At 35.5% G+C, this 15,989-nt stretch overlaps 1 protein-coding gene across 1 annotated transcript in view; it reads left to right on the top strand.

Annotated features, from left to right (window-relative positions):
* The window catches only part of SNX16 (sorting nexin 16), a 33,393-nt gene extending 17,663 nt beyond the window's left edge, over window positions 1-15,730 (top strand). Inside the window, exons 6-8 of the mRNA XM_036741303.1 lie at window positions 5,425-5,561; window positions 6,856-6,972; window positions 14,131-15,730. Coding sequence (XP_036597198.1) covers window positions 5,425-5,561; window positions 6,856-6,972; window positions 14,131-14,233 — 357 coding nt within the window. The 3' untranslated portion in view covers window positions 14,234-15,730. The remainder of the gene's footprint in view (window positions 1-5,424; window positions 5,562-6,855; window positions 6,973-14,130) is intronic.
* Window positions 15,731-15,989: the final 259 nt, after the last annotated feature.

Raw genomic sequence — 15,989 nt, 5'->3', positions numbered from 1 at the left:
TGTACATGCAGCTCTTTTCTCAATGTTTTACATGTTTGAAATGGACTATGCTTAACTGGTGGAAGTCCCAGGTTGCTATTCCAAATCAGGTACAGTGGATCACTTGGAGCACCAGGGTCTAATAAGCAGCCCTTTTACTAAAACGTGTTCCAACACCCACAGGTAGAGGCAGCTCTCCAGGTAGCTGCAAAGAAGCTCAGGAAGACAAAAACAAATAAAAGATGCTGGCAGAGAGGTTCCCTGAGCCTCAGACTCCCTGCTAAGTGTCAAGAACTAACTGCCTTCCTTTTTTTCCTGTGCCAACTCAGTTCTGTCTCAGGCCATCCCACCCAGAAACAAAGTTAACCCCATTTGCCTCGTCTGTAACCAAAACTTCCTAGCTTCCAGCATTCTCCACTGGGATTGTGGGAGTGTGAGGATGTTCACCCAGCCCTTCTACTTCCACCAGTTTCTTGGCCCACAACAAGATTTATTTTTTGTTTTTGTTTGGGGGTTTTTTTTTGTTCCTATTAAATTACAAGTTTTCTTAGATATAGGCACATCCTTAATGAGTAACAACTATAAGGGATTGAGCCAATATTGTAAATTATATCTTTTTCATATATTTTGTATAATTATGTTACCAAATTCTATAAAGAAAAAGTTAGGAAGAGTTCTGTAGCCAAGATTCTTAACATTGAGCCCATTAACTTTAAAAAAAGAATTTGTTACTGCATTTCAGTATAATTGGTTTCTTTTTAAATCCCATGTATTTTATTTTACGCATTTAAAAACATTGTTCTGAGAGAGGGTCTGTAGGTTTTGTTAGGCTGCCAAATGGGTTCATGAGGTCTATGATACAAAAGTTAAGACCTACTCTACTTTACTCCATGTTCCACACACACGCGCGCGTGTGCACGCACACACACAACATATCAACTTTAAGGAGAGTGTGTATAAGGGGATATGGGGGAAGGAGGAGGAGCACAGAGAAATTGTTAAGATTTTCACACTGGAGGGAGAAGCATACTATTTTTAAAAATCAGTTTACCATTGAAAAGGATTTGAGTGACTACTATGGTATGCTTGTCATTGTGTTAGTATATATTTATACCAGCATATATTATATTTTCCAAATCTCTAAAGCACATTTTAGGATTTATTTTAAATTTTTAGAGATGTTTCTTGTGGCCCATATACTAGATTTCAAAATCCTCCTCTCATCTCTTTATCCTCTTTTAACTAAAAGGGAAAACTAAAACTAGAGACATAGAGGTGGGAATTACCATTCAGACCCTCAACTTAAGTGTTGATTAATTGATTCTCTAGTGCACTCCCCATAGTGGCAGCTTAAAATTTCTCTCCCCAGGGTTCCCACACCACTCTCCCTCCTCTTTTATTCCAGTGTCTCTGGAAAAAAAAAAAGGCAATCTTCTCTGGCCTAGACCAACACCATTTGCTGACCAACACCTCTTACCCACCTTACACATAGTGGTGGCCATTCCCTTTGCCGAGGCAAACCCCCTCAGCATGCCCCTTTGACCCATTCTTTCCCATCTTCTCCAGCAAATTGCTCTCGTAATCATCCTCTCTCCCTTGATCTTCAGTGCCTCCTTTATCTACTTGCCACTTCCCTGCTATACAAATACACTCATGTTTCTGCTACCTTTTATCCAACCATCCCTGCTGGTTATGGTCCTGTATATTTCTGCAATCAAGTTATCAAGATATTTGTTAAAAAGCATTATGCTCCTTGGATGTCATCTCCTTTTGAGTAAAACATCCCAAATATCATTTCTATATGTCAGCCATATGTAACTTTTTTAAAATCCCAAAATTGAGTTACACTTAACTCTACGATTATTGAAACTAATACTAATTGAAACTTTCGATAAATTCCAAGTAGCTTTCTTCTTATTCCTGTATGCATGAATAAAATTAGTCTTTTATAATGAACAATAACGTTATATAGAAATAATGTCAAAGGCTTCTGTTTCTTCTGAAGTTGTTAAGTAAGCTTGTTCTTTATAATAGCTAGTAGCTATTACAGAAAATACAAAGTTTAACTTTAGCCTAGAGCAGATCAAATTTATCTCAAATTTCAAATCAGAAGAATACAAATTAATGAGATTTTATTGTGCCAGTTTATTTAATTTAGTAGAAAGACATTAAAACGCCGGGTTTTGTAAGTTTTTAACTGCAACTGTACTAAAAAGCGATTGGTCTTGGCTGTCTATGCAGTTTTCTATCTGTTTTCATGAGAGTATTGTAGCTATTAGTTTAACTAAAAGATGTGTCCTAAGTTCACAGATTTTGATTATATTAAATATGACCGGGGCGGGGGCAGGGTAGTGGAAATAATAGAATAGTATGCCTCTATTAGATAACTATTTCTCTACAGTTGATTTTGTTCTATTGCTAATTCCCATTGAAATTAATATAAATATTTGGTACCAAAAGTAGGTCATGCCTAACTAACACTAGGTTTAAAACATCCTTCTACCTTTAGAGAGGTCAGTAAATATGGTTAAAAGAAAGCAAAAGAATCATTTTCTCGGGAAATGTATAAATAACTAATTTTTGGAGCACTTTAAAGTTTGAGACAAAAGTCAGAAAAATATGCTATTATATGATACTCTCTAAAATACTTTTAAAAATACCATCAGAAGATATATCATAAGATAGCTAGCATTTACATAGTATTGTACATTTTACCTCATTTGAGCACTCTGAGGCAAATGCTATTATCCCTATTTTACATGTGAAGAAATTGAGGCACAGACAGATTGTGACTAAAGTATTTAAGACAGGATTTTAACTTGTCTTTCTGCCAGCTAGCTACCGTGTATGTGTGTCCTCCCGCTGTCACACGGACACACACACACACAAACACACACACACAGAAAATTATTCTCTTTGTTCTACATCTTCATTTAACCTAGTCCTGTATCAAAATGCAAAATAAATTGTCATAGTCACAGTGGTGATAATATCAGAGCCAAGAGTAAATTTTCTTCTCTTTAAAGTGACCACTCTTATCATTTAAATCGCATTTCTTTTTTTTTCTCTATATTCTCTATATTCAGTTAAATATTAGTCACCAACTGTCTATAATACCTAATTGGGTATCAGTCGTGTCTAGGATTATTAGATATAATTACTTATATTTTCCATTATGGTCTGTTCTACTTATATTCTTGGTTAATAATTTCAACTTCCAAGGAACTGTGTTGTATTTTTTCACATTGCAGAATATTCAGTAGTTTCAGGATTGTTCTAGTTTCTAAAGTTTAGTGACTCAATTCCATGAGTACCTATATGGAAAGCAATGAAGTTAGATTCCTAAAGCAATCTAAATTGTAGAAGTAGGGAAGTCCAAATAAAAAGTAATGAGCATGAGGCTTTATATTAATTATATTAATTTGAATCCCTCTGCTAATGGAGCAGGGTCCTCTACTCATTTGGAGGAAAATGGACTATTTATAATCGAGTTTCTCTTCATTAGAATAGTTGAGTATATGATAAATCTTATTTGTATACACAGATCATTTCCTTATAGCCAAATTCATTAGGACAGAATCCCTTGAAAGGATATTTGCCTGGGGTATATGTTTTTCCATTTCCATGGGTTCACCTAAGATTCTCTTACTTCTAAACCCACCAAAATGAAACTGCTTTTTCTAAAAGTTGTACCACATCAGTGATATTTTTCGCCTTAGGAAATCAGTAAACATTTATCGAACAAATACTCTGTGCCAGACCCTATGTTAGTTGCTAGGGATACAAATACAAACAGCCTCTGCCCTCAAGAAACTATATTCTGTAAGGGAAAGGGTATAACAGTGTTGGTGGGGAGTGGGAGGTAGCAGATGATGTAATAAATGTAATGGGGTGGGGAGGGGATATGTTAGCAGCTGGAAGGATTAAGACCTGTAGAAGGCAGCCCTTAAGGTGTACCTTGATGGAAAGTCAGGATTCTGAGAAATACAAGTTGGGTGTGGAGTGGGAAGAAGTGATTAAAAGGAGGAGGGCAGCCTGCAAAGAGACAGAAATAGGAGATTACATGTATGAAGGATAGTGAGATGAACAGCTTAGATGAACTATAGAATGTGTGAAAGGAAATAATGTATAACCAAACTGTAAGGGTAAGTAGGAGCTCAGTTGTGAATGGCTTTGATTGCCAAACAAAAGAGTTTGTATTTATAATGTTTAAGGGAACCTGAAGCCACTGGAGTTTAGGAAGTGACATAGTTAACTCTTTGGCAGCTGTGTGGAGAATGGATTAGAGAAGGGAAAATTTTAGCAGGGAAATAAAAAACTATTACAAGGTGATAAAGCCTAGACTGATGGTAAACGTGAGGAGAGACAGACTTAATAATAATCCGCTATGACTTTAAAATTTCAGACTTGGGTGACTAGGAGAATGGTGGCAACCTTGAGAGAAATAAGGAAGTTTGGAAGAGGGATGGGTTTTACTGGAAAGGTAACAAAAGAAACCCAGTAATATACATCAGGTCAGTTTTATTCCCAGCATTAAATAATACATGGACATAAAAAAATTTCTGTTATCCTTGTTATTTTCTACAAAACCAAACAGTCTGCCCTGGTGAACTTCAGGATAGAAAATTTTGTATTGCCAAGAAATCCTGGTTTTTAGGATCCCACACTATACAGAACAGAATGTGTAGGGTGTAAGCTTAAAGAGCAAGGGATGACTTTTGTCTTGGGTTTATACCATCATTTTCTAATATCTTACATACATAATAATCATTTAAAAGTTTGTTGGATTGGATTGGTGACAGTTTAAAAGAAAATCTTAATCCAATGATAGATTTGTGAATTTTACTCAGGTTGTTTTAGCAGAACTCTTTTTATTGGACCTTTTGAATATTCAAAGCAAATTAACAATTAACAGTAAGGAAGATGAATATTCAAAACAAATTAACAATTAACAGTAAGGAAGACTGAAATAAAAGGAAATAATTTACATATATTCTGCCTCAGTATAAGTTTATGGAAAATGATACATTTTTAGAAATATATTATAGCTGTTTGAAAGATTGAAGAATGATATTTGGGTAAAATATAAGTTTGTTTGTAGTGGGTTGTGTTCCTAGTTAAAAACTAAGTCTTTCTGATTTCAAGGAAAGAAATCTTATTTTGGAGATACTATAAACTATGGTGTTTCAGATATAGCCAGTATCTAAAATATAGCATATAATGTATAAACTTGTACCAGATCCCATTTAGCATGAAAGAGAGGAGACCCTGTTGATCTCCCCCATATATGTCCCTTGGTTTTTTTTTGGTCAGGCCAAAAATTGAATGAGTCTGGATTGTCTACTGTTTTTAAATTATCTGCGGTAGTGGTACTTCTCATTTTTGTATCTGATCAGAGAAGTATTTCGTAAAAAATTTCTCCCTCTCCGACCTTTTTTGTTCAAGGCTTTCTGTGAAACTCTAGAAGAAACAAACTATCGATTACAAAAAGAACTACTTGAACGACAAAAAGAGGTGGAATCACTGAAGAAATTGTTAAATGAGAAACAACTTTATATAGACACTATAGAGAACAGAATTAGGTATGTTGTAATGTCATGCATTGTTGAATAGCATTTCTTATGGTCTTGATAAATTTCTTTCTAATAATAATTATTTGCATGTAATTTTAAAAAAGACTTAAACATATCTCCAATTCTGAAAGTCATAGTTGGAATAAATTTGCCAGGGTTTGTATCCCCATTATTGCTTATGTATTAGAATATGCTGTAGAGTTTTTAAAATGTTAAATTTTCTTTAAATACTAAAAAGGTTCTTGGGATGTGTTTTGGAAGGAAGAGTTGCTTTGGGGGGAAGCGGGGTACAGTGGAATTTTGAGTGCAGTTTCTCCTATTCCTAGCCCCACATTAATTTCTCTTTTTAAAAAATATTCATTTTATTATGAACTTGACAAAAATCAGCAGACATGGATTTTATGCGAAACTGTGAGCTTCTGTTATGTTCATTTTGGTTTTAAGTGTGTGTTAAATTCAACAAGCTAATGATTAAACTGCCAGGTTTGCCATTGGCTCCTTCCTTATGCTTTCTTCTGTGTATTTTGCAAAGTTTCATTGACATGCTTGTCTTTTTTTTCTTTTTTTGGCATCACTATCACTACCTACTTTTTTCTTCTTTTCAAAACCCTCAGAAAAGGAACAAAAAAAACCCTCAACTTCTTACAGTTTTTCTTGATATCATGGTTTCATAACCAGTGAATTTCTGTAATTATGTAATGTCTCATCTATTCAAGGAAAAGGGACAGATGTGAATGATTCTCCCTAGAACATCTCCCTTAATTTTGAAAGCAAAATAAAATGATTAAAGTAAAAAAAAAAAAAGCTCCCCCAGGTTAATTGCCACAGTTTAATATTATATTAAAATATTATATTAAAATACAAACATACCACCCACACATATACATACACTTTTAAAAATTACCGTTTAACTTTATGCAACTGTGCCCCATGATAGTGGTAAAACTGAAGTCCTTCATTCTACAGTTCTGGGAAAAACACAACTTTTGTTTATGAAAGCCCTAAGAGGAAAAGATAACACTCATTTACTAATATTGTACTATTCTGAATGTGTATATTTGAAAAACTTAATTTCGAAAATGACTATTATTCTTAACAGAAAAAAAAAGCTTGAGTGTGAAAAATAGGGCATGTCATTTTAAACATAAAAGGGGCTACATTCATAGAGTAATATTCCTGTTTTGTAAACCTTTAGACAACTATTGCTGAAGACTGTTATTTTGTGTTTTGCAAGTGAAACTACAAATTTGTTTTAAATGTTGATAGAAATAAACTGGGTCTTATTACCACCTTATTTCATTAGGTTATTGTCTTTAGAACATGAAGAAACACTTAGAATTTCAGGAGAAAGTGAATGTATCAGAAAGATAGAGTCTTCTGCAATTGAAGCAGATCAAGATACCTTGGATGAAAAAAACAGGTATGTTCTACATAATATAACTTGGCCTTACTAATTTGAAATTATTAAAGGAAGGCAGTTCCCAGTTGAACATTTTAGAAGAATTCTCCATTTTGTAGTTTTCCAACAAGAACAGTAAAATGACTGAGGCTTTATGGCAGATAGGCATTGAAATGATCTGCATAAGTGTATGCTAGACACCCTTATGCCATGGCCACATGCCTGCTATAGTCAAAGTGCAAGTTGGACTCCCTTCTAGTAGAAAATGTAAAGGGGCTCTCCCCAGATTGACAAGGAAAATGAATTGTTCCCTTTAAAAAGAAAAAGGGCTTGGAGGGGAAGAGGGTAGTCAGTAGTTTAGTAAGCATTTATTAAGCACCTACTTTGTGCCAGGCACTGTGCTAAGCACTGGTGGGGATACAGAAAGAAAGGCAGAAGACAGTTCTTGTCCTCAAGGAACTCACAGTTTAAAGGGGGAGACAACAACCAAATATACACAAACAAGCTCTATATAGGATAAATAGAAAAGAATTAAGAAAGGGAAAACTGGAATTAAGAAGGTTTTGGGAAATGCTTCTGTTAAATACAATGTTTTATTTGGGTCTTAAGGAAATCAGGGAAGTCAATAGGCAGAGATGAAAAGGGAGAGTATTCCAGGTATGAGGGAATGGCCAGAACTCAGAAATGGAGTGACTTGTTCATGGAATGACCCATTGTTACTGGATCAAAGCGTGCAGTGGGGAATAAATTGTAAGAAGACTGGAAGGGTAGAAGGGGCTAGGTTATAAAGGGCATTGCATGCCAAATAGAAGATTTTGTATTGATCCTGAAGGTGCTCGGGAACTACTTGAGTTTATTGCGTTAGGGAGAGGTGACATGATCAGAGCTGCACTTCAGGAAAATCGCTTTGGCAGTTGCATGGAGGGTGGAGTGGAGTGGACAAAGACTTGAAGCAGGCAGACTTACCAGAAGGTTATTGCAGTAGTCCAAGTATGGAGTGATGAGAGCCTACATGAGGATGGTGATGGTGTCATAAGAGACAAGAGCATATATTCAGGAGATGTTGCAGAGGCAAAGTCAGTAGGCCTTGGCAACAAATTGGATGTGGGGGTTGTGAGATAATGAGGAATCTAGGATGACATCTTGGTTCTGATCCTGAGGGACTGAGACGATGGAGTGGCCCTCAGCACAAATAGGGAAGTTTAGAAAGAAAATTTAGGGAGAAAGATAATGAGTTCATTTTTGGACATGTTGAGTTTAAACTGTCTGCTAGGCATCCAGTTCAAGATGTCTAAAAGGCAGTTGGAAATTGGAGACTGGACAACAGAAAGATGGACAGAATAGGTAGATTTGAGAATCATCAGCATAGAGATGATAATTAAATCCATGGAAGCTGATGAGATCACCAAGTGAAGTAGTATAGAGGAGAACAGCAGAGGGCCCAGGACCGAACACTGTGGAACACCTACAGTTAGAGGATATGATCTGAATGAAGAAGCAACAAAGGGACAGCCTAATAGGAGAAGAATCAGTTGAGGAGTCATGTCCTGAAAACCCATAGAGAAGAGAATATCAAGGAGAGCATGATCAACAGACTGCGAAGAGGTCAAGAAGGAGGATTGAGAAAAAGTTATTGGATTTGGCAATTAAGGGATCATTAGTAACTTTTGAAGAGAGCAGTTTCACTGTATTGATGAAATCAGAAACTGGATTATAAAAGGTAAAGAAAAACGAGAGAAAACAAAGAGGCACCTATTGTAGATGCCTTCTCAAGAATTTAGCCACAAAAGGCAAAAGAAATAAATCAATAGTTAGCACTGATGGAACAATAAATTGTTTTGAGGATGGGGTGGGGAAGACATGGGCATGTTTGTAAGAAGTAGGGAAGGAACTGGTAGGGAGAGATTGAAGTGATAGAATAGGGATGACAGAGGGGAGTCTGTTGGAGAAAATGGGATATGGAATGGGATCACTTCTGCAGGTAAAAGGAGTAAGGCCACCTCTTTATGTGATACAGGGATGAAGAAAGAGATAGTGGCAGAAGACATCTGAGTAAAAAGAAATGAAAAGGGGAGAAGGGGAACTCATGGTGAATGATCTCAATTTTTTCTGTAAAATATGAGGCCAGGTTCTCTGCTGAGAAGGTTGGGGGAGAGGGAGTCATTGGAGGTTTGAGGAGGAATGAAAAGGTTTGGAAGAACTGCTGTGAAGAGTGGGATAATGAGTTGATGAGAAGGGAGATATAGAAGAATCACTCAGGAGCAGTGAGGGAATAGTTGGAGTTAATATAACAAATTTGTAGTGGACCCAGTCAGCACATGTTGTGTTCAGCAGTACATGTGTAAGAGTAAAGGGAAAAGATCATAGAATAATCCAAGGCTGAAACTTGGCCAGGTTCAAATCAGTGATACAATAAAAGGGCCAAGGACTCAAAAGAAGGACAGTACAGAGTTGAACTGGTTCTCCAGGGGGTTATTATGGAGAAAAGAAGAGTGTGGCTAATGTGGGGCCAATAGCCTGATACCTTAGGGGTGAAGGGATTAGAGGTCATGGTATGAGTGAAGATTAGACTTTGGTAAGGAAAAACAGAGGGAGATATGGAAAGCCACTAGATTATGGTCAGGTAAGGGGACTTCATAATTCTTTTTTTTTTTTTTCCAGCCAAGGGAAAAGACAAAGTTTATTAAGGGTTTTCCATAATGGGTTGTCTTAAGAAATCCCACCCTTTGTGACACCAGTTTTCACAAGCCGGCCAGATTCAGTCTACTGAGCTAGATTGAATCTGAGCCGACTTCCTAATTCTTAAACATGGAGGATGGAGTATTTTGGGTGGTGGCAATATCAAGTATTTGATCATCTTTGAGAGGGCAGGTAGGGGGCAGTGCTGAGATGGTCTAGAGGAGTAGGTCATGGGAAGGAATGGATTGAGGAACTTGGTGGTAATAGTGTTTGAGGAAGAGTCAATATTTATATTGAAGTCCCTAGTATGAGAGCAGGAGTTGAGAAAAAAATTATGAGCCATGTACTAAACTCATTGAAGTAGAAAGAGGAGTGACTTAGAGGTCTGTAGCCAACAGCTACCAAAATTTTAGATACGGATTGTAAGAACCTCTGAGAAGAAATTACTGGGTGATGGAGGTAGAAGGAGAACTTGGAAGTGACAATAGGGAGCAAGGAGTGTTCCAAAAAAGGACTTGAAGAGGCAGAGAGGTATCTTGATCTATATCAGGAGATTGTAAGGTACAATTATATCATAGAGGAGAAACATTTGGAATTTAGTAACAAAAATAAGTCTCTTTCCCCAAAAATAGGGAGCTGGACCTGCAGAAGCAGCAGTTAGTTGTTTGTGATCACTTGTATCTACAGTTGGCTATCAGATGAGAGATCCATCCAGTAAGGGTCAAAGGAAGAAGAGATAAAAGTAGTGGTAGTTAGTGATACTGTGCTGAGGGCCATGCTGGGATAGCTATTCGTTGACCTGATGATAACCCGATAGTTGGTATCTTCCTGGAGCATAAATATAAAACTTGACTGAGAACCTGCCAAGACCTGTCAAGCCAGATGACTGCTACTTATACCCTAGTGGTTTTTATGGACATAAATGATGCTGTTGTCAAATGAAATCTAGAAAAAGTTATAATAATATTGTAAAGTTTTGGGAAAGAAACGTATACTAATAAATAGAAAGCAAGGGCTTCCAAAAAGAGGAATGGATATTGAGGATCAGTAATAATTGACGTTGATAAAGTACTTTAAAATTTACAAAGCATTTTACACACATCTCATTTGCTCTTCCTATCTGCACTAGAGTAATAAGTCTGAGGTCTGACGATCCCTGTGGGTGACTGAGGTAGAGTGGAAATACAGGTCATGGGAATTGAGTTTGATGAACTGGGAAACCATTGTGTTCAAAGGGATACTAATGTCAATATTAGAATATGAAAAAACACTTGGAATTTCAGTAGAAGTTCTCCAAGTATGAGGGCAATATTTGGGATGAAAAGGAAGACTGTCAGATATTGATCTTGAAAAAAGAAAGGAGAAAGAGATGAGAGCCAACAGTTGGTAGCATCGAGGATTTGGATAGAATAATAAAGATTGGTGGAGTGGACCTCAGAGGTGAGATTGTTGAGTTATGACAGCAAAAGTATCTGTGGAGTGTGAGGAATAAACCTACTCCTCCTGATCCAATGTGTCAGGGATATATAAAGAAGAAGCACTTAGCACCAGATCAGGATGCCAAGAAGGAAATTTCATGTGGAAAAAGTCATGTTTCTGTGCCTACAAGATTATGGAGAGAGTGTAAAAGGAAGAGATGTAGCATGCAGAGGAAGGGAGGGAGGAAGAGTGTTATGTGTCATCAGTAGAGTGAAAGCTCTTGAGGGGCAAACAGAAGAGAGGAAGGGACTGGGAACTGGTAAGGCTAACCTGGATAAGAATGAGAGTGCAGGGACAGGTGGCAGGAAAAAAGTTTTTGCTTCAGTTTCTGGAAATGTTGAATCAAGTTTTCCAGAGGAGCAGGAGGTGGAAGTTTGCTTAGCCCTAAGATAGGAGAAAATATCAATTGATGTCAGAGGACAGGAGAATAAATGGATAATGGCATTAGGAACATCATGTGGAAGAAGTCATTAATCCCAAGCTTTATGCAGCTGGGCTAGCCAATATGTTTTTCTCTTTCTTCTCACTGTTTATATGATTATTGGCAAGTCACTTTCCAGTCTAGTTTTCTGTAAAATGAGGGGAATGGGCTGGATGGTTTCAAATATTTCTTTCAGCTCTATATCTAATATCTAATGGATAGATTTTTTTTCTTCTGTGAAGTAAAAGTACAGTGAAATTTCATGAAATTTGAATTTGTGATCAGTTGAACATGAGCAATGCTGAAACTATTTTTTAAATGGTTTATAGAGCAAATTAATTGAGGATGAGAGAAATTGTGTAAGCTACTGAGAACACCAGCAGTACTTTTAAAAAATTTATTTTTTTCATTTTACTCATTTACAAAGAGCTAACCATACATTTACGTACTAACAGCTTTCAGATTGTAATTATTCATTAGGATAATGAGTAACTTAAATTTTAATAGTTTAAAATACACTAAGACTTTTTGAACAGTCTACATCTGAAGAGCTCTACTTCAACAGTAGTCTTGGAAATAGTTTTGTGATGTTTAAAAAATTTGAGAGACATACTTTCTGGATAATTTAATCATTTTATTAATATAAAAGCATGGTCATTTGGCCATCTCTCTTAAACCAAAAGCCCCTCATGTTGGTGGGTTCAAACCACCATGTTTATATGCTCTTGCAAGAATACATGTTTTGAGGGTGGCAGTCAAGTCTGGTTAACAATTAATGAAAAATGAATATTACAATGAGAAGCTGGGCTATATTACAGTGAGGCTCTTGGGTTATATGACTTGGATCACTCAAATCTTGCTCAGATAAACTTAGCAATTTTCATATCACTTATCCAACAAAGGGGAGAATCAATATTGTCCCAGACCTGAGTAACACACAATGAACAAGAATCCATTCATTAGCCTAAACTTTTTCTTTTACTGCCTGATCAGATCTTAGCCTGGGTAAATCTATAAGAAAGATTTCCCACACAGGTTGATTTCTGGATGAGGAAGTAGAAGAGGGGAAAAACCTTGGTTCTGATTCAGTGATTAATTATTAATATAAGAGAATCATTTCTTACAGTTTATATACTTATTAAATCACATTATTGACTGATTTTCTTTCTATTTGGGCCGGTAAATAGTTTTTCTGCACTAAGGAACAAAATTTCTTTAAAATTTTAGTATGCCAGCTATTTAGCAAATAGGCAAATACTAGCTCAGACTGTTCATATTGTTATGACTTTTGCATTAGAGGTATCCAAACAACTGTGATTTTACTGTATTTTTTTTTAGCTATAAAGAACATAATCTACTTCATAATGCTGCATGTGATTTTGGACTGGACTATTATAATATTAATGTTTTAATGTTAATATCCATTATTTTTGTTCTTGGAAAAATACAACAACTTATGTAAGATGATGAATAAAAGTTAAGATATCTGAAATAGTGCTGGTTTGGCCAATATTTTAGTGAGGTGTGTTTTTTTCATAGATGTACATGGTAGCGGTAGGGCCAGCTAGGTGGCACAGTGAGTACAGTGCCAGACCTGGAGTCAGGAAAACTCATCTTCCTGAACTCAAATCTAGCCTCAGAAACTAGCTGGGTAACCTTGGGCAAGTCTAGAGGGCAAAACGAAAGGGGAAAACAGAAGAGACTGTTTGCCTCAGTTTCCTTATCTGTAAAATGAGTTGGAGAAGGAAATGTCAAGCCACTCTAGTATCCTTGCCAAGAAAACCCCAAATGGGGTCACGAGGTGTCTGACACAACTGAACCAATTTACAACAACAAATGGTAGAGGAAGTTGTAAGCAAAAGAAGAGTAGATTAGATAATCTTAGTAGTTTTCTGTTTTAATTAAGTGATCCATTATCTGAAAAAAAATGAGAAACACTGATGAAATTGAAGGGAAGGGGTTGGCAGCCAGTATAGTCTGTGGAACCTTAAGGAACAGGGCATGTCCAGCAGAATACCACCCTTCATGTGGTGAGCACTAATTAAGAACCATGGGTCTTGTCAGACCAGATCCAGCCCACAAGCTATGGGCTTCCTGTCACTGATGTCACATATATAACTGGATTAGAATTTAAGAGTTGAGTTTTCATTCTGACTCTGACTTTTGTTAATTTGTAAATCTGGACAACTCACCTGTGTCATGTCTGAATTTTATAATAGTCAGCCAGCCTGCTCCAAAAGAATTCTGAGGAGATTAAAATGAAGTAATGTATGTTGGGTATATATTGATGTATTATAGCAACCAAGGTGATAATATTCATATTTTGGTGGCAATAATTAAAAAGTCACTCTAAGAATGTGCTTTATGCTAACTAGCCAGATGTGACTAGTTTTACTGTTACATGAGTTATTTTTAAAGTTTCTTTATAAAACGGTTAGTATACTTAACAAAATTGCTTTCACAGCAATGAATATATAACGTAGTTTTGTACTGTTTCTTAAATGTGGTAGATATATTTCATTTGACAGTTTCAATAAGACTTTTAAAGGTGATAACATACACGAAGTTCATTCATTAGATAAATTTTGCTATTGTTCCAGGCCTGATAAGATTCCCAAGGTTGGCTGGAGTGATTGTGAACCTGAAAATTCAGTAACTGAAGTGGAGGTAGCTGAAGTGGCCTATGCTGCTGAAGAAGAATAAGAGGTCAGCATCAACTGCCGTAGTCTTCGGAGATTTAGCAATTTGGATTGGATTATGTTTTAGTAAAAACTGTTGGGAATTTTTTTTTAATAGAACAGTAACTATAAAGCATTTATTGAAAAACAAAAAGGATGCACATGTGAAATGTTTACATAAATAAAATCATAACTTATTGGCATAGGAAATATATTCAGTGCTGCTTTTGATTTGCTTTTATCTAGCCTTTATATTTAATATATTTAAACGGTCTAGTTAGGATTATATTAACCTAGATCCATATTCTTAAATACTGTACATAAATGATTATATTTTGCCAATATGCTTTAAACTATACATACATATATATATTACACATATATAAAATCAATAATGTTAGTCAAGTGGAAATGTATTACATGTGTGAAGGATACTTAGTTCTGTCTTATACATACTTTCTAATTGGTTAAAATAAGTTCATGGAATTTATTGTAAAAATATAAGAACAATTTAAATTAAAACATTGATTTTTAAGTACCTTAAATTTTTTAAAATTCATTTTAGTGCATTAAAAAAAGAAAAATTTGTTAATACCAAATGAAAAATACCTGAAATAGTTATGATCAACTCTCCCTTTAGGGTTCTTAGGAGGAAAGCAGTAAACTAGTAATTGATAAAATAATTAATACATTGGTATGCAGATACTGTATTATTTACATCCCTTATTATTATAATTCTGTATTACGTGTTTATTTTTTACTCAACACTATCTCTCATTCTTGAACTGTAGATACAAGTTTGCCATTTTCCCCAAATACTACCTCTTCTTGCTAATTAAAGTATGCTCTTTTGAAAATGTGTTCTAGATTATCTTAAAGATAACTGATTTATAACTGAAAGAGAAAGCCATACTTTCTGCCATGTTAATAACTAGGTTGTTCCTGATTGCAGTGCATTTTTATTTCAGTGTAGCCGATGTGTTTCAGTGTATTAATAGCCTATTTTTCCAAAATGTATTTATTTAGCCAAGTGATGCACTTTACAATAATTAAAACTCCTTTGTGCCAAGTTTAATTGGTTGACTTCATTAGAGAGAGGAGTTAGGAAAAAAAAAAAGATTATGTAGTGCCTTTAATATTTAACTATTACAGAAGTCTTAGAATTCTGTGGATCAGCTTTGTGAAACTTCTTTAATGTTTATTTTGGCCCTGCCGTTAGTAATTGGAAGTGCCTTTGTTTTCTTCCCCAGGTGAGTTGTTAATGTGTTTTGTTTTTTGTTCATACTGTTTGGCTTAATGCTATTCATGCCAGCATGACTATGTTGCATAGTTTGAAAACTAGGTTAATGTGTTGGGCTATGTACATATATGTGTATATATGTATTGTCTGTATATTTTTTCTAGAAATGGAAAGAAATTGATGAATAAAGTTGTGACTGTCCATTTTTTGTAACCTTTTATTAATTTTCTCTCTGTCCCATTACTACCAATAGATGGCTATTAAAAATTCTAATAACATAAATACTTTCAAGGAATAAAATGTTGTTCACCTTTGATTCTAAATTAGAACATACTTTGGGTTGAAAGTACCAAAAATCTAATTTAGGTGTTTGTGGAAAACAACTCAATGAGCATTTTTTAAGCACCTATTTTTATGTTCAAGGCATAACAAAAAACAAACAACAGTCTTTTCACTCAAGGAGTTTACATTCCTGTTGGTGGGACAAAAACAAATGTGTCTAATATTTCAAAGATTTATGACTTCATATGGGTATGCCTTT

This window comes from Trichosurus vulpecula, chromosome 1 (genome assembly GCF_011100635.1).
Source record: "Trichosurus vulpecula isolate mTriVul1 chromosome 1, mTriVul1.pri, whole genome shotgun sequence".
Classification (NCBI taxonomy): Eukaryota; Metazoa; Chordata; class Mammalia; order Diprotodontia; family Phalangeridae; genus Trichosurus; species Trichosurus vulpecula.
Note: the sequence above shows the minus strand (reverse complement) of the source record. Positions and strands in the feature narration are given on the sequence as shown.